The sequence below is a fragment of the Bombus vancouverensis genome, chromosome 1, assembly GCF_051014615.1.
Source record: "Bombus vancouverensis nearcticus chromosome 1, iyBomVanc1_principal, whole genome shotgun sequence".
NCBI lineage: Eukaryota > Metazoa > Arthropoda > Insecta > Hymenoptera > Apidae > Bombus > Bombus vancouverensis.
The window spans coordinates 14,594,376-14,621,122 of record NC_134911.1 but is presented as its reverse complement, the minus strand read 5'-3'; the positions used below and the strand labels follow the sequence as shown (position 1 = coordinate 14,621,122).

Here is a 26,747-nt window from a genome sequence, read left to right as displayed (position 1 = left end):
GTAAATAAGTTTTATAGGTTTTCTGGCATTTCAGAAGCGAAACATATACAAAAAATTGCTTCTGGAAAAATTGAGGAAAATATATGTATTTCGATTACTTATAAATAAGCTTTTTCGACATGTCTTTTTTTTTTTATCTAATCGTAGTTTACTATCGTTAATTTTAAATTTCCCATCAAATTTCCCTTTAAAAGTTGTCTTTTTTTGAAACAAGAGGGGGGGATTGAAATTTGAAACATAAAAATTGAAAGGCACTGATAGGATTGAAACCGTAAAAGAACATATCGATTAATCGTGGAGAGTAGACAGGAAATACTATCGATCATGATTTAACCAGTGTTAGCTAGATGGCGCAGACGTTTTTCAGGCGTGTCGAAATGCTGGTCGCGCTTGCGTCCGTATGTCTTCATCGTGTTTCGTCGTTGTGGTATAGTCACGGTTGGGAGATAGCGAGCGTGCAACAGTAGAATAGAACTTATTGAGTAACGCGTTGTAGAAAGTGAGCGAAAGTGATAGAGTGTCATGATAAAATAGTACCGAGTGGACAGTCGAATCTTGTAATTGAAAGTTGGATAAAAAGGTTCGTTCACGACAAAGGTGTTGGAAGAAGTGGATCGTGATTGGTGAATCTTAGACGGCCATAATTGTGCGCCATTCGGTCTCCAGTGCAGATCCGCGCAGCGAAAGGGCAGATGCCCTTACGCGGTTCGTGCTCCCATTGGTGGGTACGCACTGATCTATCCGGATCGACATACTTGGCAAGATCCGGTAGTGTTATTCGCAGTGTATATTCAAATTGGGTAAATTCGCAAACTATAAGGACGAGCGGTCAGCCACCACCTCCTCTCGGAGACGACAAGTCTTTTGGCCGTACGAGTCACCAGTTCGGTAGTGGTGAATGGTGAGTGTGATTTCTGTGGTCTAGCAGCAACATTAGCAATAGCAGCGCCGTCAACAACACGACGACAACGACAACGACGACAGTAGCGCCATCATCAGCGCGACCGCCATCGCAGCAAGAAGAAACAGTATTCCTTCGAGGAGAGAAAGAAGAAATGCCTGTAGGTTCGCGATCGGTGACGCGAGCAAAGATGGAGGCCCCGTCCAGTTTGTAACACGGCAGCCAAGTCTCGTTTAAAGCGCACCAACGGAGCCACGGAGAGCGCTCCTCGAGTCGGCTGCCTAAAGTCGCGTTTTGCCCCGTGCTACTTTTCTTCGTGAGCCCCGCGAGGCTAGAGGATGGAGCTACGCGTTGGAAATAAGTACCGGCTCGGACGGAAAATCGGGAGCGGCTCCTTCGGCGACATTTATCTAGGTAACTCTTTTACTTTCGACATTTACCTTTTACTTACATCTCCCCCACCTCCCCACTATCCACCCGTCTACCCACACGACAGTTACATATTTGCCCTACGACACGCATCAACGCGCCAACTCCCCCGTGCACCTATACACGTTTCTTTCACCTTTTTCTCCCTTTTTTCTTATTACTGCGTGACCGGGCCTTTGGCCTTTTTCTCGTTCTTAGGTACCAATATTTCCACCGGCGAGGAAGTCGCCATCAAGCTAGAATGTATAAAAACGCGGCATCCGCAGTTACACATAGAATCCAAGTTCTACAGAATGATGCAAGGTGGTGGTAAGTAAATTTTTGTTCGTTATTAAATGCTCTGACTTGGTTTCATGTGTCATCGAACGTTCTGAAACTTACACCGTCACCCGAGAACTGTCAGAATTTTGTGTTTGTTGGACAGCTGGTTGGTCTGGCCACTGAACCTACTCTCTTTCTTTCTCTCTCTCTCTCTTTTCCTCTCCCCTCTCTTTTCCCCTTGTATTACTCCTTTCTTCCTCTCTTTTATTCTCTGTTCTTTGTGACAATAAGAAACTTTACCGTTCCAACGTTTACATATTTATGTTTGAATTTCATAAACTAAATTATTCCGATATACGATATTTGTATACACGAGCTGTTTATGTTATTCTATTTTATGATGAGACGTATATAAATAAAATGTCGCTAATGCGTTTATTAATCCTTTGCTAACAGCTATCGGTAAATAACCATATTCTAAAACCGTCAATATTTTAAAATTTTTGCACAAAAGTGTAAACGCTTCGATGCTTGCTTTTGGTGTGACGTTTATGTGAGGTTTTTTGTTTTGAGGAGACTTCGATGTTTTCGTTGGACGAATCTTATCTATTATTAACAGTAATTCTTATAAATACTTAATATTGATCCTTCCATGACGTACTTCTGCCTAATCGCCATTTTCAACAAATAGACAAATTCTTAGTTTTGGGGTTAGAAAGAAAGGTGTACAATTAATTTTTATCGATTATATAAAATATTTTAAGGAAGCCAAATTATAAGAAGCCATTGTTTCGTTTTGTGTTCGTGGTGATTTTTACGGCGAACGCAAAATTATTAGTGAACTATTCCTAGAATGGCGGAAAGAATTTTAAATTAGATATAGTCACAATAACGACGGTAAAAATAAACATTGTTTTGCGAGTTCTGATAGAAAATATGTTCCACAAAGGTAGAAAATATTATTCGCGATTATTGCGATATGTGTTTGGTTAAAACAAGCATGCATTAGGTGTCTTAAAAAATACCACGCAATGCGCATGAATAATAAGCCCTCGAGTGCATGAAAATATTTCGTATTCTAAATAAAGAGAGCCGTTAATGTAAAATAATATTTATAATTTTTGTAACGTAATCTTTATACATCATGCTTTCATCGCGTAGTTTAAAACCTAATGTCCAAGTTGATTTTCATACGTCAATGTCAATCTCTGTTTGTTTTTTTAACAGTTAATAACATTCGATGTTTCTATTAATAAAACATATATATATATATATCTTGTTTTGTAAGTTAATCATATAAATACTTCAATTCTGTCTTTTTTTTTTAATTTGTTCAGTATTTTTCGATACTCTTTAAACATTAATTCCTTAAAAAAAATTAAATATTAACGTGCAGTCATGTTTGATGCAAGAATAAAATTTGTATTCATAACCAAACGAATTTTCTACTTTTGTAAACTTTAATACAACTTAAATTATACTTATATCATTGTCAAAACATATTTGTTATAACATTTCAGTTGGTATACCAACTATAAAATGGTGTGGCTCAGAAGGTGACTACAATGTAATGGTAATGGAGCTACTTGGTCCATCACTGGAGGATCTCTTTAATTTTTGTTCAAGAAGTTTTTCTTTGAAAACGGTCTTGCTTCTCGCCGATCAATTGGTAAATAGTAGCTTTTTTGTTGAAACTAAAATATTTCATAATTTTTCTTAAGAAACGTGTATCCCTTTTATTGCTTTGGTCTGTACAGAATTTCTATGTTAAGTTTAACTATACTTACGTGATCTTTTTCAAGTTATTTCTATGCTATTTGTTTCTCATAGAAAGTTATGTTGTGTTTTAAACTATTTCTATTCAGATATGCAATTATTCCTATAATTTTGTATTACACATTTTGAATATGTGAATTTGTTTCATGACTTGATAAAAAATAAATAATTATATATGTAGTTTTATCTTTCTTTGTTCAAACAAGGACTTTTATATCTGTTTCTGTAATATCATTGTAATTACAAGACATATGTTAGTAACGTTCAAAGTTCACGTTGTGATTATATGCAAGTATTTGTCATTCTGTTTTCTGTTACTGAAATAAATTACAATATAAATTACTTTCTTATCAGTCAACAATTGTGTCGGGTGATAACAAAGCTTTTTCTGATCTCAACAAAAACGTTATTTAATGAGGCACTAAGGCTAGCCTATAAAGTTTTACTTGGAAGTAAAATGCTTTTAAGAAAGAATTGTATTGGGAATCTGTCTAAGGATAGAGCAGATTTAGAGAAAAGCAAGTGTACCCCTATAGTTTTTTCTTCGTGTTGAACCATTATTGCTCATTAATTGGGGATTTTTAGTAAAACACTTCCATGGCCTGGTTAATCGCATGTTTGTTCTGTATTATATATTAATTATATTCACGTGCAATAATTATTATCGGAGATAACGACTATGGCCATAAAGCGTAACTGAATGCAATATAACTTCCTTCCTTTCTTTTCTTTATTGCGTATTGATTCTTTACTTAATTTTTACGATATCTTTCCGAATGTACATGTTTCTTTTTACATGTAATCAAAACGTTGACAACAATGCGTTAAACCACACAATGTTTCTCTGTATTCTAATTCCAACAGATATGTAGAACGGATTACATTCATAGTCGCAATTTTATCCACCGGGACATCAAACCAGATAATTTTTTGATGGGCTTGGGAAAGAAGGGAAATCTCGTGTATATTATAGATTTCGGATTGGCTAAAAAATACCGCGATGGCCGTACTCACAAACACATACCCTATCGAGAAAACAAGAATTTAACAGGAACAGCCAGGTTTGTTTATATAATACATAGCTTAATTTGTTTTAACGTTGTAGCGTTCCTTAATTAATACGAAGAAATTCATTTACGTATTAATAGATATGCGAGTATTAATACACATCTGGGAATTGAACAATCACGACGAGACGACCTTGAATCCTTAGGGTATGTTCTTATGTACTTCAATAGGGGTAGCTTGCCCTGGCAAGGTTTGAAAGCGGCGACTAAAAGACAAAAGTATGAACGTATTTCTGAAAAGAAAATGTCTACGCCTGTCGAAGAATTATGCAAGGGTTATCCTGGTAAATTTTCTTTTCCCATAAACTATTATATTCTGCATCATATTCATGAAAACATGATCAGAATGGATGTTATCGCTTTTTGTTATTGTAGTAGAGTTTGCGTCATACCTAAGGTATTGTCGAGGACTACGATTTGAAGAAAGGCCTGACTACTCGTATCTTCGACAACTCTTCCGGACGCTGTTCCACGGTCAGGGCTTCACATACGATTACGTCTTCGATTGGAATATGCTGAAATTTGGTAACGTGAGGCAACAAACATTATCTTCGACGCAACAAACACCTATGCAGTCACAACACACGAACGTGGCGCTGCCTTCTGGGACCAATAACGATCAGGAACATCGATCTAGGTTGGTGTTTCGGACATGACAGAACGGGCTGTATATTCGCGAACCGCAAACCATTTGCATATGAAATTAGACGTGAAAATGCTAGCAATCGCATCTGTCTACCACGCCGTCTTTCCATGCGTATAAATAGCATGGTCATTTCATTACCCAGTGCGTTCTATTTTTAGCGGGTGGGTCAATGAATCGGGAAACAGTCGTGTTTAACAACACGAATAATCAAATAGATTCGACACTTTTTTTCTCTCTCTAATATATCGTGTTTTTTTCTGTATTTTCTCCGTACTTTCTTTTATATTACATTCTGAAGCAATTTTTTGATGTTAAGAATTGCTAGTTATTTAAATAAAGGACCCCAGAATGAATTGGTAGAATGTGTAAATTGTTTATTATTAAGATGATATTTTTCTTTACAGGCCCTATACACGGCAGTGTTTGGCAAACATATCAGTGGGAACGGTGGGCCCGACTGTGGGTGGAACAACCACGAATTTGAGAAGCATGCGGCAAAAACGCGAGGCGATAGACGCTCTTCGTGATCAGGACAATCAGGAGAGCGATCTTCAAGGTAAACCACAGTTCTACCCAAAATTATGTCCTAAGCCGGTTATAACTCAGCAAAAAATGCGGCTCGTAGTCGAACATCCGCAGCTCACTGGCAACGAAACACCACGCGCGAATCCATGTCAGTTCAGTACGTTTAAATCGTCGCCGGTTAGAACAGCGCCGGAAGCATCCCTGGACATTGCGGGTCTTAGTTTAGGAATCCGCGAACCAACCCCGAATCGTGTCGATTTAAATTGTAGCACGTCCCGTGACTATATAGCGAACAGATTACCCGATAGTAGTCCGAGCGTATCATTTCGTCAACCAGACAAACAGACTTATTTTTTTCAATCATATAAAGCTGAAAAAGACATAAATTTCGAAGTGATGATGTTCGATCGTCTTACGCTCGACGAGAAAAAGATTGACCACGGGGGTGATGTAGCAGCATCCGGGGGCTCGTTGAACTGTTTCGGTGGCGTAGATAAAGACAAAGGCGGCACTGATCACGATGATAGGAAGCAAAAGGGTTCCACACTTGGTGGCCGACATCATGTCTCGGCTCACGATGCTCGTCGAGATTCCGGAAACGTAGAATTTCTGGAGAAGGAAGGCGAGATATTCAAGATAAGCAGCAGCGAGTTGTTGCAAGAAGCATCCGCCAAGAAGAAACGAAATTTTTCTTTCAGTAACAAAGAAAAAACGCACAGAAGCTTAGAGTCGTTGGAAAGGAGCATAGATTTGTCGGCGAAAGATTCGAAAAGTTTGGATCTGTTGTTCGAGGAACGTTCGAAAGCATTTTTTCACGGGAAACAAAGAAGTCTCGATTCTTCCCAGAAGTCAAAAAAGTCCATGGATTCGTCCGCCAACAAAGCACGAAAGCGGCCGAATTTCTTTCAACGTGTTCGAAGAAGCTGGCATTTTTTACTCATGCAGCGCAGAATCAAACAACGAAATAAATACGAACGACCACTGAGCGGTCGAGAAAAGTGCGAGTATTTTTTGTGCCAACAATATAAGAACGAGATTCTCGAGAGTACTTCAAATCTGCTGCTCGACCGCCTACAAACTGAATTGAATCTCGATATTTCGCCTAAGCAAGACGGTACGAACAAAGTCGAGCTGATTTCGAACGATCAGAAAGATGAGAAAGAGGTTACAGTTTTATTAGAGGATGGAGGTACGGTTCGTGTAATAAATGAGCAAAACGAATTGCCCGATGAAAATACCAATAACAAGCCACCGGAAGATAAAGACACAGAGAAACCCCCATTGGTCACCGAAAACGATATTTCACGAAAGTTGCAAGAAGTTGTTGGGTCTGAAAAGAAAGAGCATATCGTGGATTGGGTAGTCACTATAGCGAATTTAGATGCTTTGAGTCATGCTACCCGTTCGAACGAAACTGTGGGCTATGATATACTGCACGGTACACTTGGTATATTAAAGGGAATTCTTTTTGATATATTTCTCTGTGTATGCATCTAAGTTTATGTTCTGAACGCACTTTATATTTATGAAAAATCTGCATCACGCACGAAGCAATCTTTGTTATTGATATTAATATTCATACTGGTATTTTTCGTATGTTGTTATGCCAAGAATTTTCTATACACTTCCCTTACCGTGTCAGGGCCGGTAAGATTGAATCTCTACGTTTCTAGTTTCACTTAGAACAAGTGAGAATTATGATACGAAATATCACAATGGGTAAATATTACTGAATCTACTATTGCACCAATACCACTTCTATTGTTTAGGATTAGGATCAACTCCATCTTTTCTCATGACCTGAAAACATCGACATTGCGATTCGTATATCTATACTCGTCAGGTTGTGTCGTAGAACCTGTTTCAAGGTATTCTACTACTAAATTATATGAGCTTTCAATATTGTACTCGACAAATATTTTTTTACAAATTAGGATACCTTTCAGGAACGCAAAAAGTGTACTTGTTAGATTTGTTATTCTCTACTATTTACTGGTGAATTTTTCCATCTCTACAACTCTTTAAGATAATATATTTTTATTATACCACTGCCATTTTTGAATCTTCTTAAGAAACTCGATATTTTTTGATATCTCTATTTTCTTCGTCCGCCAGCCACGAAACATCCCACCGTTACCAACGAGTCCTTTTGCTGATTCGCTATAAAAAATTCTATTCTCAGAATTATGAAACGTCGAGTGGCAAGAATAATACGCGGACCCGTCCTACATATTCTGACTGATAAATGCCTTTATAAAAAAAAAGAGAAAAACCGCCTTTAAACTAACGACTGACTAAATGTAAGCGACGAACGATCCTCATCGGATGTACAGAGAGCTAAAACAAATAATCCATCGAATGGCATAACAACGTACCGCATACATACATGGTCGATCGAGCGATGTGTAATCATAGTTGGCGAAAAGAGGAGGATAACTCTGTTAGCTAACGAGACACGCATTCAGCATGTTTATATATTTTCATATAATCGTGTTACGCAATATTACCAAATACTACTCGCGTGTCACGGTGTACGTATCTTTATATAGCGAGTAAACTTGCGGCTAAAACGTTCCAACGGTATCTACTCGGATGACATGACATTTACTATCGCCTCCTATTGATACGTTCACGTATTGAATACGCCTGATGTTTTATGCTATCGTGTGCGAAATGTTTGCATTTATGCGAACTTAGACGCTTCGTCTTTCGAAGTGGAATTTGCGAGAAACGAAAAGCACGCTTATCGAACGTTGCATTTCGACTCGTAGCGCGGCTCGAGGGCGTCGGAAGTTCGCACGATAAATGGAGCTTGCGCCGCATCCAAACGCTTTTGTCCAAAAAAGAAATTCGAGCAGATACTCGTAAACAAGTAATTTCTACGTAACTTTTATATCGTCGAAAGTTAGTTTTGTAAGGCGTCGTATCTTTTTTTCTTTTTCTTAAATCATTACTCATTACGCATTAATGTCGCTAGTTAGAGAAGCTCGAAACGCACAATAATCGTTTATCATCGAGCCGACTATTATCAGAGCCTCAGAGTTCGTGTTAATACTTAAATTAGCGGTTTCAATTATCGTAATATCGATTACTAGCGCCAGAAGCTTGAGAAATTTTGTTCGAGCCAATAAGAAAGAGAAGAAGAGAGGAACGTATGGAATTACGTATATCTAAATTACGTATTCGAAGCGAAAAGCGAAGGTATTGAATGTGAACTGTGAGGCTGAAAATTTTGCTCGCACCGAACTCGCATCATAATTAACAAGATAGCTTTACCAGATATTGTCACGTTCGTTTATATTGGCAGTTTTCCGATTGTTTTGTCGTGATACGCCTAACATTGTAATCGTCCACAGCACCTTCTGTTCTTCACGCATTCAATGGTTGCCCTCCTTTTAAGAAGGAAAAGAGGGAGACGAGAGATTCTTTCTCTGATTCTTTAGTGATTTCATAAGTTGAACAATTACAAATTCTCGTCTTTTCGTAGCTGCGGACGTGTTACGTGTCGTTTTTGGGAATCCGGCGTGACGGAAGAAGCAAGGATCGTTTGACACGAGAGGATTAATTGCCAAAAGATTTGCTAAAATTCCATTCTTGTCGAATCATTTATTATGGGGTTGTTGCAAAAAGGAAATTGCTCTCTTTATTATCAGTGTGTGTTTCATTCAATATTTCGTATAACATTTCATCTCGTTAGAAACCCGATTATTAGTTTTTTTTTGCAGTAACCCCTTTTTTATGCATTTGATGAATTCTACAAAAAATTGCATTATCTGTTTTTTTCCTTTTTTTTTTCTTTTGAAGAGCATAGTCAGTATTCACCATCGCATCTAAACCTTTCATATATCCTCTGTTCACAGTGAATCGTTACTCGTTTGCTCGCAGTGACCAATCTCGAACCGACGAAAAGAAGCCCCTCGAGATCCCAGAAAGGTTACCAAAGCTTAGATAGAGACGCTAAAGCATAGTTTTCTACTTCTTCTAGCCGCGCGAATCGCAGTCTCGAGGGCTTCTTTCGTTCGACAGGTCCTCTGAAACTCCGATGATTCGGTGACTTCTTCCTAACCGCTGGATCCTGAGCATCGTCGTTAAGTTTTTTCCTTGATTATGCATATATTTTTCTTGTTCACCTTATTTTTCTTCTATCATCTATCTTCCTTCTGTGTATTTCTTTCTCATCCAAGGAGCCTCCGGCAATTGCGCATCTGTTTGTAATCATTCTGTTTTTTAATTGATAGTGACGATGGTGATGATGATGATGATGATGGAGAGAAAGTAGTAAATAAATGTTTTTCCATTCAAGGACTGGTCTCTTTATTTATTTCACCACACGACATTGTCGATAATCCTCGTCAAAATTTTCTTCTCACTTGGCTTGAATGGAAAAACCAACTTGCTGTGTTCCTCGAGAGAAATATCATTTCCACTCGATCACGATCGCGGATAATGTCCATTCTTTTTTTTTCATTTTTTTTTTTTATTTTTTCAATCCTAATCGCATCATCTGTCTTCACGTTATTACGTATTTTTGTCAATATACAACTTTTTCCATTTCAATTGCCAAGCGTGAAATATCGTTCGTCGTCCCTGTATCATGTGGTCGATCCTTTCTACGATCGATCTTGTAAGAAAAATCCAGAAATTCATCGCGTTTTTTCTACGAGAATATAAACTTTCACCAACAATAGAGTAGGCGGTTTTCTACGAAAATTTCGATCTTCACGGTGATCGTTATTCCTACAATTATGTTTCGCCGAAGAAACACGACAAAGGCTATACAATACCATGTCTGAATACCCCGGGGATCGATTTTTCTTTAGTCTGCGTCAACTAGCCAAGAAAGGAGCATGTTATTATTGTTTCCAATCTGAATTCGATACCTGGTGAAGTGATCGATAGAGTTCAAGGAAGCGTCGCGATATAAATATATCCAAGCTTTTTATCCCGAACTTGCAGATTCAACTTCCTATAAATAATTTACCGTGTTTTTACTGCATAGGTTAATAGAGTAGTTTGAATAGATCTTAGTGTTCCCTTGAACTGTGCTCGGTAGTCGTCAGGATCCTCGAACGAGCGACATATCGTCTCAAAACTTGTCTCGTATGTGACGCAACGTTCGCTTATGGTAGGTATAACATGCGTATTATAGTCATTTAAGACACGTTTAGTTTTGCAACGCCAGTGTTGTTTCTATTTCGTTGCTTCTTACTTTGGTTTCACGTTGCACGACCATAATGTATACGAAGATTTAAAGCCGATTAAATCGTCAAAATCAAAGTTCGATATTCTTTTTCCTTGGAATTCTGCTATAGAATTACATGGTTCAGTCAGAATGATTTTTTTCTTAGGATTTACGGTACTAAAAATCGACTAAAAATTCGTCTTTGTGAGAATGCAACGGTTTATACTTTTATCCGTGGCAGCTCCTTTTGTATTTAAAACTGGCGAACAGAAGAAAGTAAAAATAGAAAGAAATGAAGCCATTCGAAAATGAAATGTCCAGGGACTGCATGTACCAGGAATCAGTTTACTCGACTCTTGAAATATTTCGTATTACGCCGAAATGTGAAATATTCTATCGATGAATCGTGCTATTCGACGCGATAAGATAACGAGTTAATTAACGCGTTACATGCACGTTAAATGTATTTATTTATTTCAGCCTGATGGCCTAGACATTGGACTTGGATACGATTTACGTAAATTTAATCGTTATATACATGTAGAAGTAGAACGAGAAAAGGATGTTTATACGTATGCGATAAGTTTGTCTAGCAAAGGACGCACCATAGAAATGGAAAAATGGAAAAAATGCCGATATTCATGCATTGTTTGCTTTTTGCTGATGTATTACAGCGTCGGGCGCAGGTGGCCAGGAACGAAGAGTCAGCATGAGGTTGCACCGTAGGGACGCGGCTGCAGGAGAGATGCAACCGAAGACCAAGTGAGTTGCTATATCACGTCAAAACGTCGCCGCGGATAAAGCACCTAAGTATAACTCGCTCTACTAGTATTTAGGGAGTGGTCTTTAACTGTCGTAGTCTATCTCGTAACCGGTCGTGTCGTAATTGTACCGATCGTGTGCGAACTCGATCTTGATGTTCTGGTGTTTCGTCCGCGGAGCTTCTCTATACGATTAACATCCCGTTTTCGAGTCAATACCACAGCGAACGTTTAACCATTTGCACTTAATTCGATATATCCCACCGTTTCAAACTCGTCGAATTTTAATATCGTTCGTTTGCAATTTTATGAAACACCCTTTATTCTCTCTGCAAACGAACGATAGAGTAGCTTAATCCTTTCGAGACAGATTTATCTCTCCGTTTCTGAAATCCGTTTCTAATCGAGAAGCTCGGAGACAAAATGTGGCTACCAGGGACAGAGTCTTTAATTGGTAAAATAATTGCTGGCAAAATTAAAAACGACAACTTCTCGATTGGTCTCGATGATGTTAGAGAAATTACAATTACAACCCAGTAATCTTTCTAAAAAGTTATCTTATGATCCTATTGCTCTCGAAAGGTTTAATGCGAAACATCGGTCAAGTGTGAACGATTAAACGTTCAGATTTGTCCGTCGCAATGATCGCACCGTGCAAAAACGATCGCGTATAATAATAATAATAATTGTATGCGTTCTATATTATTTGGTTTCGGTACACTTGTAAAGATTAATCGAGCTTGTTACACTTGGTGCTGCCATTAGAGATTGCATGGAACGTTGCACAAAGTACGGGCAAACATCGCATCGCAAGTGAAGTTTCACAAGATCTCTTAATAGAAGCTGCAAGTTTCTTCTATCACGTCACGGTTCGTCACTTTGATTCACCATTCGTAAATCGTTGTTTAAACGGGTGCGACGATTTCCAGAAGTTGTACGTAATTCTCATCGCGTCTAGAGTGTCTCCACTTGTCTCTCGTATCATCTAGCTCGTGCGCGCGTCGTCACGTTACCTTCTTTCGTTTACGTTTTCGTTTATATCGTCCGATTCTGGATGTACGATGAAAATACAACAAAATTACGGATAGAATAAAAATCGGTTTCTTGCCATGGAAGAGTTTTGTAAAGAACGATAAAAAAAAAAAAGAAAAGAAAAAACAGAACGGATTGCGCCGAGTATATTTCGTAATCGATATAAACTCGGGGAAAAGTTGCGCAACTCGTTTTTTTTTTCATCGAACTGTGATTATTCGCAATAAAGAGATTATTTTGCTTGCGAACTAGATCTCGACGATGGATGTCAGTGTTAGTTGCATTGAGCTCTAATTTGGCAGGTCACCTTTTTGGTAGATTGGTGTCTTGATACCGTGGCATGGTTCTTCCTCGATCGATGGAGATCTGGAGAGATGTTGAGAGAGGAGAGGGAGTGCACTTTTCGTTATTTGGAAAGAATCGTCTTGTAAATTTGCAGCTACGATGTTACTTCTTCGATTAAAAATCACAAGATTTCCTTTCTTATCGTTTCTTTCTTTTGTTTCTTTTTTTTTTGCCCTCGAAGAAAAAAGATTCTTTCCAAATGCAACGTTGAAATCTACTTGCCTGCTACATCGGGTGCACTGGGATGGTTTTTCCTTGCGTGACATTTCAAAATACGCCCGTGTACATTACTTTGCATACTAAAAAGGCGGAAACGAACGCGGCGTACAGCCACGCGACAACTTCTGTCCTCCACGCTCGCGAATCGCTGTACATTTTATAATTTCGCCTTCACTTTCTTCTACCATATACCGATAGCGTGAATTTCGGATGCAACGTGAACGATGTCACCGATAGTCGAGCAATTTCTTCGATGAATTCTTGTATTGTAATAGAAATTCTTGTATGATACAATTTTGTTCTCTAATACGTTAAGAAATTCACGAATCGTGTGCATCGTTCACGCCGATCGGGATGCCTAATGTCGACCAGGAAAAGGTGATGAAAAACACGAATCGTGTATTGCGAAAGTGTCTACTTTTGCGCTCAGTTTCCAAGTTATTCAGCGGCATGTGTCGCGAATAGAAGCATAACGGAAAAGTGAGGGAAGCCGAATCGCTGCGCCGACTGAACGATTATGAAATTCTGCTTGGCAACTGCTTACTCCACTTTATCGTTCGACGCAGAATGCTCTTCTGAGCGTAACGCTATCTATTATAAACATAGTTTAAACTCTAGAAGCGTATCGAGCAAGATATAGTCTGCGTTAGAAATAAGTAAAAAAATATTTTTCCAATTTTCTACACTGCTCTCTATCGACCTTTAGCCATTTGAAAGAATCGCAAATAGTATAAATAATAGAGTAAATTAAGCGATGTGATAAGGCAAGTTGTATTCGATCTTGTACGGAGAGATGGTGACATGTAACCAAAACTGATTTCACTTTGTATCCGCGGCTTTCGCAAGTCAGAGGCGAAAATTTCATTTCTTAGGTCTGTGACCGATAACTTTGAGAACAGAATATGTTCCGAACAATAGCATTCTGAGAATATCATAGTGACAGAAAAATTGCAACTCGACTGGTGATTGTTATTCTTTCGCGACGATGATAAGATATTCGAATCTCTGTGTGTAATCTTGTCGAAACAATTCAACCAACAAACGCGTCGAACTTTCGTTAATGCTTTTCGCACTCTGCTCAATAGATAGCTGCATGATAACGATAGATAGAAGATTATGTAATTGTCTTTCATTAAAAGAAAATAGTTATGTATATACCGTCTGAAGATTACAAGTATAAAGTTCGTTGATCGGACTTGTTTAAACGTTCAATCTTAAAACTGTTTTATGAAACTCGGTGTTTACAGTTGACTAAATGGTTCCAGTTACGTATTCCATTGCTGATTTTTTGTTTGGTTTTATTACGAACGCTTGAATAGTATCATGAGCAATGATACACCTAATTAATATTATCGTCTCGAACGTTGTACACTTTGGAAAGCGATTAATGTTTCATCGGAATTGTACGAGACTTTATCGGAAGAAGGTAAATACACAAAGTTCAAGGTAAATCGTGGAAAGTTGATAGAGATTAATAGAGACTAATAGAGGTTGATAGAGATTAGAACTGTTTCCGTAAACAGTTTAATAACAGCATATTTCTAACGCCGTAAACATATCTTCGCGAGAGCTGAAAAACACGTTCGATGATCACAAAATTCCTCGCATTGGGCAGACCGACGCACTGGCTGGGCGTTCGAGGATTGCGCATGCACGCACGCACGTTTATTTCTTTTTTCTTATTCGTTTCTTTCATTTTCTCTTTTCTTTCATTCTCTCTCTCTCTCTCTCTTCTCTCTCTCTCTCTCTAAATATTTTGTCGCGAGACAAAAACGATACTTGATAATTTAATGTGGTAGAAAGAAACAAATCTTAAAAGAAAGATAAAGACAAGAAAACAGACAAATCAAATACGAAATTTGGCATCGCGATTTACTAGGATTCCGCTTTATGTTCTTTCGTTGAATTTTTTTCAGGTAACCGAAAGCTAAGACACTAATTCTAAATCGCAAAAGTAGGCAAAGAGAGGGCGAAAGTAATCTCCTGTGCCACGGTAGCGGACACCGGCGAAAAAACTGAAATAGTGGATTAAGAACATTTAAAAATGAAACCGAAAAGAGAAAGAAAAAAAAAAAAGATAACAAAACAGCGTGTTCGCCTTGCGATCCTTCTCTCTGACCTCTCGTAGCCCTGTCGCGAGTCAAAACGAAAGTCTCGCTTCTCGAGTCTCTTGCTTTCAAGCCTTTGATCCTGCCACGTCGCTGCATTTCGCACATACACACATGTAATGCGTGTTTCTTTCATGTCTTTTCTCGAAAAGAAAGCTCTCTAGCCAAAAAAAAAAAAAAAAAAGAAAGAAAAAAGAGAGAAAAGAAGTCACGTAGAAACGTTTAGGTCGATCTGGTACACTCGATCCCACGATCGTTTGTTTCTAAACGATCGACTTGTACGCTCCTTTCGTCGTCCAGATTGTGCACGAGTATCTCTCGAAGACAGGATACGTATTTCCTTTCGATCGTCGAAAGAGACTCGCGGCTTCCTCTTAAATCGATAAACAACGAAACGAATCTAACGACGATCTCTCGTACGAAATACGGAAAAGAAAGAAAGAAAAAAAGAAAGAAAAAAGAAACTCGCGAAAGTGAGTTGCAATCGCGCGACAATTAAACGGAGCGGATGTATGTATGTATAAAGAAAGCACGCTGACGCTGAGACAGGAAAGGACGATAAAAGAACGATAGAAAAGCAACACGAAGCGATGCTCGTGGAGTAATCAAAATTTCCTTAAGCGGTGCAAAGAACGAACGCGACAAAGCGATGGAAAAAGAGATGAAAATGGGCTGACAAACTAGAGAGAAGGAGAGGCAGAGAAAGAGAGGGCAAAGTTTTTCGGTCGTTTTTTAACGCTTCGAGAACGGTAGCGCGCTAATGTCCGTGTTTTGTGTGTCTTTTATTTTGGAAGCGCCAATGCAATGGCCCCACCCATCCTGTTGGGCAGGCTGGCAAGCGTTCAACACAAGTGAATCAACAACAACGGCAATAGCTGACTTCTCTTCATCTTCATCTTCGTCTTCGTCCTCGTCCTCGTCCTCGTCGTTATCGTCCTCTTCCTCAGTGATCTAGTCGACAGTATCGTCGTCATCGTGAACAACAGCGTCATCGGTAATCACGAGTTTCGACCTTCCGATACGACAGACACGACGGATAGAGTTTCTCGAAAATCGAAGGAAGACATCGGTCGAAGATGTCGTCTACTCTTTGTATATTCAAAAATGGTATTCCTAGACGATCTACGAAACGTGTGCGAATCTTCGTCGTATCGATGAACCAGTACGGTTCGTCGATGATCGTTGACGATCTGACACGCGAACGTGTTCACTGGCGAGAAAGAGTTTCTCGAGGACGAGTCGCAGGAGTTTCGCGATCGACGATCTACGGTACATCGTGTGTCTCCTAGGATCGCAACAATGGAAGAAATCGAACGTTCTCTCGTGCAAACGAAGGAAGATGCAAGTGTCCAAACGCAACTTTGCCAAAGCGGGCCATCCAACGAGAAATGGAATCGTGTTTCGACTCGTAATTGAAACGAGTCAGCGAGCTAGACTGCTCCTAAATGTACGTGGACATGCGTTTATACAGCGACGATTACACTGTGTTTAGCGAACGAACTCGAAACTACTCGTTATATCGAAACGATCCTTCCACGAAGGATTGCTGGTTTTTAGAAATAGAGGGACGACATAGCTCTGCGTTGTATCGATTAAGGACGCTTCGTGGGAGCGCGGTCCGTGATTCTTAGGATAGATGGCGAGTGTACAGTACGCGACTTCGATGATGATACTTGTAATCTTCGTCTTAGCTGCAATTGTCCGGCGAATATGAAATTCTTCGTAATCGACGATCCTTAGAATGTGATTTTTCAAAATCCAATAGGAAACTATGCGCGTGTCCGTGTTAAAAAGCCGTCAAAAAGGGAGAATCTCCGTACTATCTTTTCTGCCTAACAACATTCCCTCGATATTGGGCTCGAGTTTTCAGCTTTCAGATTCGCAGTGATCGTTTCGACGATCGATCAAAGAGGATTACGAGTAGAATGCGGATGTTTATGTACATTTACGTTCTTACGTACGCAGCCAAGAGGACGGAACGTAGATAGAGATCTATTTCGCTCTTTATATATCACAAGCTCGTTATACAGATATTTTATGCTGAATGTTTTCTATATTTTTACACATTAAGTACACTCTGTACATTTCTTTGCATAATTACAATTGTCAGTAAATCACATTAATATCCGCAATCTAACGGCGAGAACCGGCGGTCGAGCATTATTGTATAAACGTGTAGATTATTCCCCTATCCCATTAACATTAAAACACGATTTGTACATAGACAAAATCGGCATCGACGGCTGGACGACGGTTCTCGGGCGGCGAAAGTCACGCACTCGCGCAATCAACCGGACAGACCCGCGAAAGTCAAGTCACACCGGTCGCACAATCCAATTTCCTTTGAGCCGAACTTGAGGAAACCAACTCGAAGTCAAGACCCGTTGCGCTAGGCGCGATCTGTACCGGTGACACAGAACCTGTATATAGCGTGACTGTTTGCCGAAATACAGAGAAAAAAGCGGATGACTAAAGCGTGGCTGTAAGGTAAATCCAATAAGTCGGTTGTTTCAGTTAAGGGGGTGATCGAGGAACGATTAAGACGCGCCAATATATATCGATCGAGCGTACTGTACAATTCGTGTCGATTCGTGTACGAATTTCGATCCTTTCTTTTTTTTGTATTTTTTTTTTCTTTTTCCTACGCGTAATTGTCGAATCCATCGGTTCGGACAGAAAAGACGACCGTAGAAACGAGCGATCGAAGATACACGATTAAGCTTTTCGTTGACGAGTACCTCTCCTCTCCCTGTCCAGTCTCTCGCTCTTTTCCTTTTTGTACAATTCTGCCGATTTTCTGGTTGCGAGAGACGAATGTGTTTTACGAGTTTGATATCGTTTGTACACCAACGATTAATTAAGAAAGAGAGAAAGGTTCGCGTGATAGTAGAGAGCTGCCAAGAATGGCGAAAGATGGATCAAAGATTCTGTTGATAACGAAACGATATCAAACTTAGTTGTGCAAGTCGTGTGTCCTGTATGCGTGTTTCTTTTTTTGTGTTCGCGATAGTGTGCAATGTTGTTGCATTTCGACCTACGTGTATGCGTGTGCTCGAATTGGAGAGACCCGGACAGAGGAGGGGAAAAAGGATCGATCTCGAACTTCCGTTGAGAGAAACGATCGTTGGCATATGAGTATATTTCTCGTGGATACGATGGTTCTTGAATCGTTCTTCTCGCAACGTGACAACGTCTGTGCTCCGTTTTGTAATTGCAAATGATCCTGAAAGATTGATTTTTTTTATGAAAATCAAAACGGTCAGAGGTTGGAAACACGCAGCGAGAAGCAAACAGCTAGGTTCGATGACCATAAATGGTACCTTGAGAAATTCACCGGAAATCGAGTTTCTCTTTAGCGCGAATAATTGCCTTGATTGATGAAATTTCGTTGAACGTGCGACTTTAGCGAATTAGAGTAAGAGGGAGAGAGGATAAGGGACAAGCGCGAGAAAGTGTCCGAGAGAAAAACGCGAGAATGCAGAATCCTTAATAACCGATTGTTCTCGCGCGAGAAATACATTTTTTGTTTGGGATATAAAAAATCGAAAGTCGTCGAGACCGTTTTATTTACTGTGAGGTGTATGACGGCTGATTAATCGATTTGATTCAAATTTTGTACACGCATACATGTATCAATATGTACATGTAGAATGCGTATTAAGTAAGGATAGGTACTATCATCTTTATGTATGTATTGGATAGCTTTTATTTATGACGCTAATTTCGAATTTGAAATGTAGAAACTCCCTTAAAACTACAGCGTTGATTATCCGCTTGAAATTCGATCATCATCGAATCATCAGAATATAGACTCGTTTCCTTTTTATTACGTTAGATTTCATTATATCATATATACATATCATTACGTTCGTTCGTTATAACTTCGATTTTGTAATATAACTGTACATTCGTCAGATGCGAACACGACAAAGATTAATTTAAATTTAACAAGCCGAAGAGAAATAATTGATCGCATCGCGAGGGCCTCAAATCTAAAGAATGGTAGTCTAGGGTGAATCTATTCTACCAATTCTCAATGAAAACTTGACTATTTGTATATCGTATAAGAAGGTATTAAACTCTAGATGAAAATTATAGAAGCATACGTTAATTGTTAACGAAATTTGAATCAAATCAAAGATCTAGCGGCCGTTTATTCGTTTTTGTAGGTAAGCCGGTTTAGTCAACGGAAGTAAAGATCGAAGCGAAACTCCTTCCGTGAAATCGCCCGTGTCTCCCCTTTTATCCTTCCACTTTTCAACCTCACTTCACCATTTTTACCCTTCCATCAGCCTCTGTCACTTCCTGTTGCCGCCCTCCTCCTCCCTTGACCGACCTTGTCTTGTATAAAGTATCGTGGGCGCATTACATACAAAAAAGATGAAAAACAAAAAAACGTGATATAAAAAGAAGGTTATATATAAATATATATTATACCGACACGTGTTTTTCTATGTATTTTTTTCATAGGGTACTACTACTGCTATTATTATTACTATTACTAATTAACTATTAACTAATTAAACTACTACCAACTAGTACTACCATTACTACCGCTGCTGCTATCGCTAATTACACTTACACACACACACACACACACACACACACACACACACACACACACACACACACACACACACACAAAATTTACTATGTTGTAACTTGTATAAAAAGGACGACTTATTCTGCAACGATCCTCTCGAGACGGGAACGAAATGAAATTGCAAAGGCATCTTCATTCGACGATTCAAAATGGAAACGACGAATCCATCGCACGGATCTCTGCGTATCGCGATCTTTTCTTTACCGTTTCCTTTCGTTCCTTTCGATCTCGCGCATCCTCCGCGCTCGTGTTCCGCCTGGTTAAATTGTAGTATAAGAAGAAGGACGAGAATATTTTTGTTTGTTTGTTTGTTAAACATTTCAGCCAAGTTTATTCAGCTACGATCCGTTTATCTATTAGCGGGGTAAAAGGGGAGGTAAAATAGCTTTATGCAACGCTAAATCGTGCTATGATTGCGTTTTACATTTTGTTACGTTTTACGATTACTACTCATGTGATGGGTATAATCTTGTTACTATCTTAGTTCTATATCGGAATTTATCTTTATTTGGTTTGTAAAATTCTCGACTGTTACACAATTATCTAGATGTTTAATCGTAGTTATCGTTTTACACGCGCGCAGAGGATAAACCATTATTATTTTGCGTGATGGAAGCGATAGAAGGCGTTGAAGCTTGAACAGGCTTTAATCGAATTACGTTTCCATCGATATTATTACGAACCTGATTAATAATCACTAACGGGAAATATCGTATGGCGACACTGTTCTAAAGCATTGTTAATTTTATGAAGTGGTATTTGTTGTGTCGTCATCGTGTATTTGTTGTATCGTTATCTTTACGATTGTTGTTCGATATTGACGCTTCGATGTCTTCAATCGTCGTCTTGCTTAATCTTTTTTCTTTTTTTTTTCTTTTTCCTTCTTTTTAATTAACACGCGTAATCTTTCTGTTTCTCAGAAAATGTTTATAATTCGATCGTATCCATGTTGCGTTAGTTGGTACTAGGTGGCCGATGACCTTGAATTCGGAATATGATTAAAAATAGATTGTAAATTGTGCAATCATCAAGCGTTAAAATTCACGAGCGAGAAAATATTGAGTTAAAGCGTCGAAACTAGAGGTAATTTTGTGATCGTTAGGCTTAGATGATTTCCGATGATGGCCATCGAATCGAGGATCGTTTCGGAATTTTAATGCAGAAGGAACAAACACTGCCAGCGCGAGCGGAAATTCTTGAGTTCTATCTCATGACTAAACGATACGCACGGAATTAATCTTGTCACGATTCGTCGTTTCCTCCTTGACCATTGCGTGGTCGCGATATTAACGCGAAGTCTTTGCAAAGAAATAAACAGAAAAGAAGAAACAGAAACGAGAGGAGAAGCGCCAGCGCCCGGTATTTCCTTCCCCCCTCCCCCCTCTCTTTATTGTACAATGAATTACCTTTACGCCGCACGAAATGCAGTTTAAACGTTGTTTTTTCAGTTCTCTGTGTATCCGAATTGAACAGAAAGTTCCAGCACGATTTTTAATTTCAATTTACTCGAAATGAAAAGAATCTGAAGATAGTCGTTGGTGCAAATTGAGCCGATTAAAAGCGACGTGCTGGCTAATAAATTCGTTGATGCTTTGAATCGAAGTGAAATGAGAAAGAAAAAGCGTAGAATAGAAAGGAAATGATAAAGAGAAAAAATCGTGCGCGTTTGATTTCGCTCGGCCTAGCGGAGTTTCTTCTTTTTCTTCTTTTTTGCCTTCTTCTCCTTCTTTTCCTTCCTCTTCTACTTCTTCTCCTTCTTCTTCTTCTTCTTCTTCTCGAGCGTAAGGAGTCTATTGGATTCACACGAGACTCCTTAAAATGGAGAAGAACCGCGGAAAGAAAAAGAAAGGAAGGGAAAGAGAGGAAAAGAAAAGCAAGAGCAAACTAAAGAACATGTGTAGACTGGTCTGCGGCACGAGTAGGGAAGCGTCTACGAAGACCTTCATCGACGAGGCGTCACGACGATCACGGCATTGAGGTATAATTCGCGATCAATCGTATTTTAAATATACTAATCGAAATTGTATGGATTGCGAATGGTTTGTATATGTACATATATACAATTATCATGATCTATTCAAGGGAAAATAACTATAAATCGTGAACGATGTATGTATGCGTGTATAGTATATGTTTGCGAATGATCGGTGAAGTTCTCTTCGTGTATGAATTGCGAGAAACTTATTCGAACTGTACTACATAATGCGTGCAACAAGTATGCGTGGACGATATAAGAAAGAAAGAGTGGGAGAATACAATTAGGTGAAATGTCCGAAGAAACAAAGCAACACCGACAAAGAGTATTATAAAACTGCCTTTGTGTACTATATGTGCAAGGAGAAACAAAGTGAAGCGTTTCTAGCCGTCAAGAGTTGAGCTGCTTTAGCCTTGCTTTCCTTCTTCTTCTTATTCTGTTTCACCATCTTATCATTGTGTTTACTTGCGTGTTGCAACTCTTGTTTCTGCAAAAGAAAAAGAGGCGTAAGAGCAGGATTACGGATCGGTAGAATAGAAAGAACGTGTGCTTGAGAAAAGTCGAGAGAAAGAAATAGTTTTACGCATAATTCGTTTGTGTGTATATGCGTGACTTTTGCGTGTGCCGAGAGGAACCGCGGAGGGAAACACGATATTCGTGGCTTTCGTTGCATTCTAGTACGAGTCTTTTCGTTTTTCTTCATCGCATACGACAACAACAACAACAACAACAAAGACTCTTGCCATCTTTGAGACTCGGCCTTTGCTTGCATTCACGTTTTCTTTCTTTGTAGGTTGATGAAAAGCACGAGCGGCTAACTGATCGACTAAACGTCTAGGCTATCCACACGGATTTAGTCGTCGAGTTTAATCCGTTGACGAGAGTTTGAGGGGAAAAACGCTTAGCCGGAACGGCGAGCGTAAACGAGAGTCAAAGTGTCTCATTCAATTACATTTCTAAGGATCTTCTCCATTTTCTCCTTGGAACCGAGTTCTCACTGTAGAAAAAAAGCCGAATATAACACCGACGCTTTCGCCACACGTTTCTTTCTTAGTTTCTCGTCGTGTGTTTGTATATTGTGCGTGTACAATCTTCGAGGATGGCAAGAGCGTACAGGTCGGAAGAAAGGAAAAAAGAAGGAAAATGGGAATCAGAGAAGATTTAGACCTGCGCTTTGAGTATCGATTGATCGATCGAATCTGGGCGTTTGAATATAATGCAGAAGAAAAGCAGGAATAATTTATCGGCGCGATATTATTATTGTATAAGTGCGACGAGAAAGGAAAAGAAAAACGTATAAATTTGCGGATATTTAATCTATTGCTCGCGGCTAGAACCTTGACCCACTAGAGCGTTTTAGTCTTTGTTCTTTTCCCTGAAAATTGCGATCATTATACTCGGGAAAGCGTCGATTTTCTTGATACTATCGGTTACTTACTGCTTCCGTTGGAACGAACAGAGACTAGACGTTTTGATGGGTCGATCGGGAATTAAGGAAATTATGCTTGCATTACTCGACATTCTTGATGTGAGTCCGTTAACTCCTAAACTGAAGTGCAATTGTAAAAAAAAAAAGGAAAAAAACAAGAAAAAAATGATGACCGTCGTTGTCCGTTTGTTTGTTCGTCAATTCGTGTACTACGTGTCGACGACAATGTGACGAATGCGTGAGATGTTCGAGCTTTTTCCGTTGCTTCGTACAGTTTTGTCTCCTTTTTTTTCATTTTTCATCTTTTGCTTCTTCTTTCTTTTTTTCTTTTGATATTCGGACGCATGTTGACTTGAAGTTAATCCTTTATGTATGATGGTAATACGGCCGCGCAAACGGCGAGTCAACAATAAGGACACGTGATTTTTCAAACGATAAGAATAATAATCAAAATAGGCAGCTACTTAGTATAACCGCCGAACATTGTGGAGATTCCCGAGTAACACGAACGCAGGTTTATCGTGGAAACGGAATGTTTCTACGTGTTAACCGATTTTAATACTTGTAATTTGTCAAATAGTAGAATAGTGGTTCTTAACCCACAACGTGTAATCTTGTATTTTTTGAAGTTTACGGAAGTGGTCTGTAATTAATTTTTTATATAATACCGAGAAGAGGTATAACGGTTAGGGAAAGCGCAAGAAAGAGAAATTAAGCGAGATCGTCCGTTTTATTTGTCATTTTCACTTTTTCCTTCTTTTTTACTCTACTTTTTATTTACACCACTTTTTTTCGTTTCATCGAATGGTTTCGAAACAACTAAGAATTACTGGCATAAAGGGTTAATTTAAGCGGAAATGCTTCGCTCGTAACGTTGATTACGAAAGGAGGCGTGGTCAAGTCAAAATGCAACGTGTTTAATCAGTTTCGAACGTCTCCTTCCGTGCAGGCAGTCTGATTTCGCGTTTTTCTCCACCACTTTATGTTCAATGTAGGGATTCAAATAATTACCGATTAGAGAAAGCCGAAAAAAACGAAAAGTTTGTTTTAGACCGGAGATGGTAGCGGCGGGGAACTCCGATGAAACGATACCGTATCTCGTTTCAAATATTTTCGACAAATAAACGAGTTTTCTTTCGTGATAGGCGCTCGTCGTTTCACGGCGTTCCCTGCCGTCTGCTCGCCGAATTCTAGTTAAATAATAAAAAAGGAAGAAACGAAGCGTTTTTTAAATTAAACGAGATAAACGAATAACTATGTTCGATTTTCTTTCTTTTACTTTATCCCGAATCTATCTTCGAATATCCACACCTCCTTTTATTATCCCTTTATTTCTATTCTTTCTCGATGAAACAGCGATGACGCTCGAAGCATACAACAGTTCTCAAACTAATCGTTTTCAGCGAGAATTCAATCTCGATCAGAATATTTCTTATTTAATAAAAGTTTTTTATTTGACATATGTCTATGGCGTATAATATTGTATTTAGAATTGAAAATTATAATAATAGTATTAGTAGTTTATTATAAAGGAAATTCAAGATATCCTTTTGCAATTTACATCGCTAAAAATCCACCATCCACTGGCAGGGCGACTCCGTTGATCATTGAGCTACGATCGCTCAACAGGTATACTATCGCATCGATTACTTCAGATACCTCTGCAAATATAACAATAGAATAGTAAAATATAGCGGAAGTTTAATTTACATAATGAAACTATAACTCACCACCAAATCGACCTAATGGTATTTTGCTTATCATAGTTTGTGCTTTCTTCGGATCGCTCCAGCCTAGTTTACCCATTTCTGTCATGATCACTGTAGGATTTACGGTGTTTACTCTTATATTGTGCGGACCAAGTTCGAGAGCCATCGTTCTGTAAGAAATACCAACGAATGGATTGAATTCCTATTTGCTGCCGGAAGTGATTTCAAATGTTTCTTAATGAATTGGAAGTTGTTAAAGCAAGGTAGGTAAAACAGATTATGAATGGATACATAGAGTGCGACTCGGTTGATAATTATAATCCAAGTTTTTAAATATATATCTTTTTAGAAATTCCTGGCTGCTAATTTACAGCTAACTAAATGCAGGATATAACAATGATTAGTTTCCTTTCTATTTCTTTTATAAAGGGATATTGTAAATATCTATATAACTACAAATCTTGAAATAAATAAAAGTTAACTCTGCCTCTTACTTAGATAACATATCTACTGCTGCTTTGGAAGAGCAATAGACGGTATGATCTAGTAACGCTGCCTGGCTCGCTTGCGAAGAAACATTAACAATGCTGCCGCCAACTTTCCTATCGATCAAATTTTTCGCGACCACTTGAGAGACATTTAGCATCGATTTTACGTTTACAGAGAAAGTCAAGTCAAAGTCTTTTTCCGTCGCATTAAAAAAAGGATTAAGACGCGCAACACCGGCATTGTTCACCAGAAGATCAATAGGTAAGGCATTTTCGACCGCCTTCCTGGTTGCGTTCCAGTCGTTAAGATCGACGCAGACGATCTGAATACGAGGATCTTCTGCGCATAACTGGTCCAGGTTTTGTTTTGTTTTTGATAGCGCTATTACTTGACCTCCATAGTTGGATAGACGAAGAGCCAACTTCTTGCCGATGCCTACGATGTAATATAACCTGTTAAACGAATAATTTTCTCTATGTGGAGAATCACGTGAAGTAGCAATCATGCGTGTAGTTATGTCGCACATAATTGTGAATGAACGTTTAGGGAGCCGTCATGATGTAATCGAAATGTTTCTGTTTTATCAATTTCAACCATTCCAATATTTCTACTTGTTCTATCTTTTAATTATATAATAATGACGTTTGCAAGAAAGACATTGGGAAATGAGTAAATATAATTGGATCTTTATACTGGACTTTGTAGTGTGAATCTTTGAAATATACAATACGATTGCAATTATAATATTTTCAGGAATTTAACGAAAATTTCTGTTTACATTCACCATGGGGTATTCACAATGGAAGCTTTTCTATTCTGAGATAAGCATTGTCATCATGCACAAATATCAAATAAAAAATTTACAGCTTTCCCTGATTGGTTCGATTCAAATTCTCTGTCAATAAGTGATTTTTTATTAAAGATGGGTCAGAACTAAATTCAAGAAGGAACTTAAAATTCTTTAATATTGTTCCAGTATACGATTTAGAATTAAACAGACGAAGAGATTAAGTATTTACCAAATTATATATGTTATGTCAAGTACGTAACATACCTTGCCCCGCTCCGGTTACAAGAATACGCTTTCCCTCGAAGTTGATGTTCATGACTACAAATGTGGTACCAACTATCGTAAGATGTCCCTTGTTAAATGTATTTATTCTTCCTGCCCCCACCAATGACGGCTGCATGCACTTATATCGGCACTACAGAGGGCAGGGTGAACATTCGGCGCTTATTCAAATGAATTTAAATTTTATTAACCTTCACTTTCGAAATGTAATCTATAAC

At 38.7% G+C, this 26,747-nt stretch overlaps 3 protein-coding genes across 8 annotated transcripts; 2 read left to right on the top strand and 1 right to left on the bottom strand.

The window, feature by feature from the left end:
* The first annotated feature begins 362 nt into the window (after positions 1–362).
* LOC117153652 (casein kinase I) lies at positions 363–24,513 on the top strand. Of its 6 annotated transcripts, none has more exons than XM_076620444.1 (9): positions 363–1,315; positions 1,529–1,639; positions 3,112–3,260; positions 4,232–4,428; positions 4,516–4,718; positions 4,810–5,071; positions 5,485–5,636; positions 11,462–11,549; positions 17,477–24,513. In XM_076620444.1, the coding sequence occupies exons 1-9, from the start codon at positions 1,240–1,242 to the stop codon at positions 17,643–17,645; spliced, it is 1,407 nt and encodes a 468-aa protein (XP_076476559.1). In that variant the 5' UTR covers positions 363–1,239; the 3' UTR covers positions 17,646–24,513. The 6 variants fall into 6 exon arrangements, with proteins under 6 accessions (XP_076476559.1, XP_033183790.1, XP_033183798.1 ...); XM_033327899.2 differs by having other exon boundaries at positions 364–1,315; positions 16,047–17,571; XM_033327901.2 differs by having other exon boundaries at positions 365–1,315; positions 22,624–24,513.
* Positions 5,643–7,334, top strand: LOC117153651 (uncharacterized). The gene has a single exon (XM_033327897.2). The coding sequence runs from the start codon at positions 5,693–5,695 to the stop codon at positions 7,100–7,102; it is 1,410 nt and encodes a 469-aa protein (XP_033183788.1). The 5' UTR covers positions 5,643–5,692; the 3' UTR covers positions 7,103–7,334.
* Positions 24,514–24,758: 245 nt separating the features above from the next.
* Positions 24,759–26,669, bottom strand: LOC117153659 (L-xylulose reductase). The gene is made up of 4 exons (XM_033327920.2): positions 26,512–26,669; positions 25,463–25,892; positions 24,990–25,138; positions 24,759–24,920 (listed from the first exon to the last, which is right to left on the bottom strand). Exons 1-4 carry the CDS (start codon positions 26,645–26,647, stop codon positions 24,817–24,819), a joined length of 819 nt encoding a protein of 272 aa, XP_033183811.1. The 5' UTR covers positions 26,648–26,669; the 3' UTR covers positions 24,759–24,816.
* Positions 26,670–26,747: the final 78 nt, after the last annotated feature.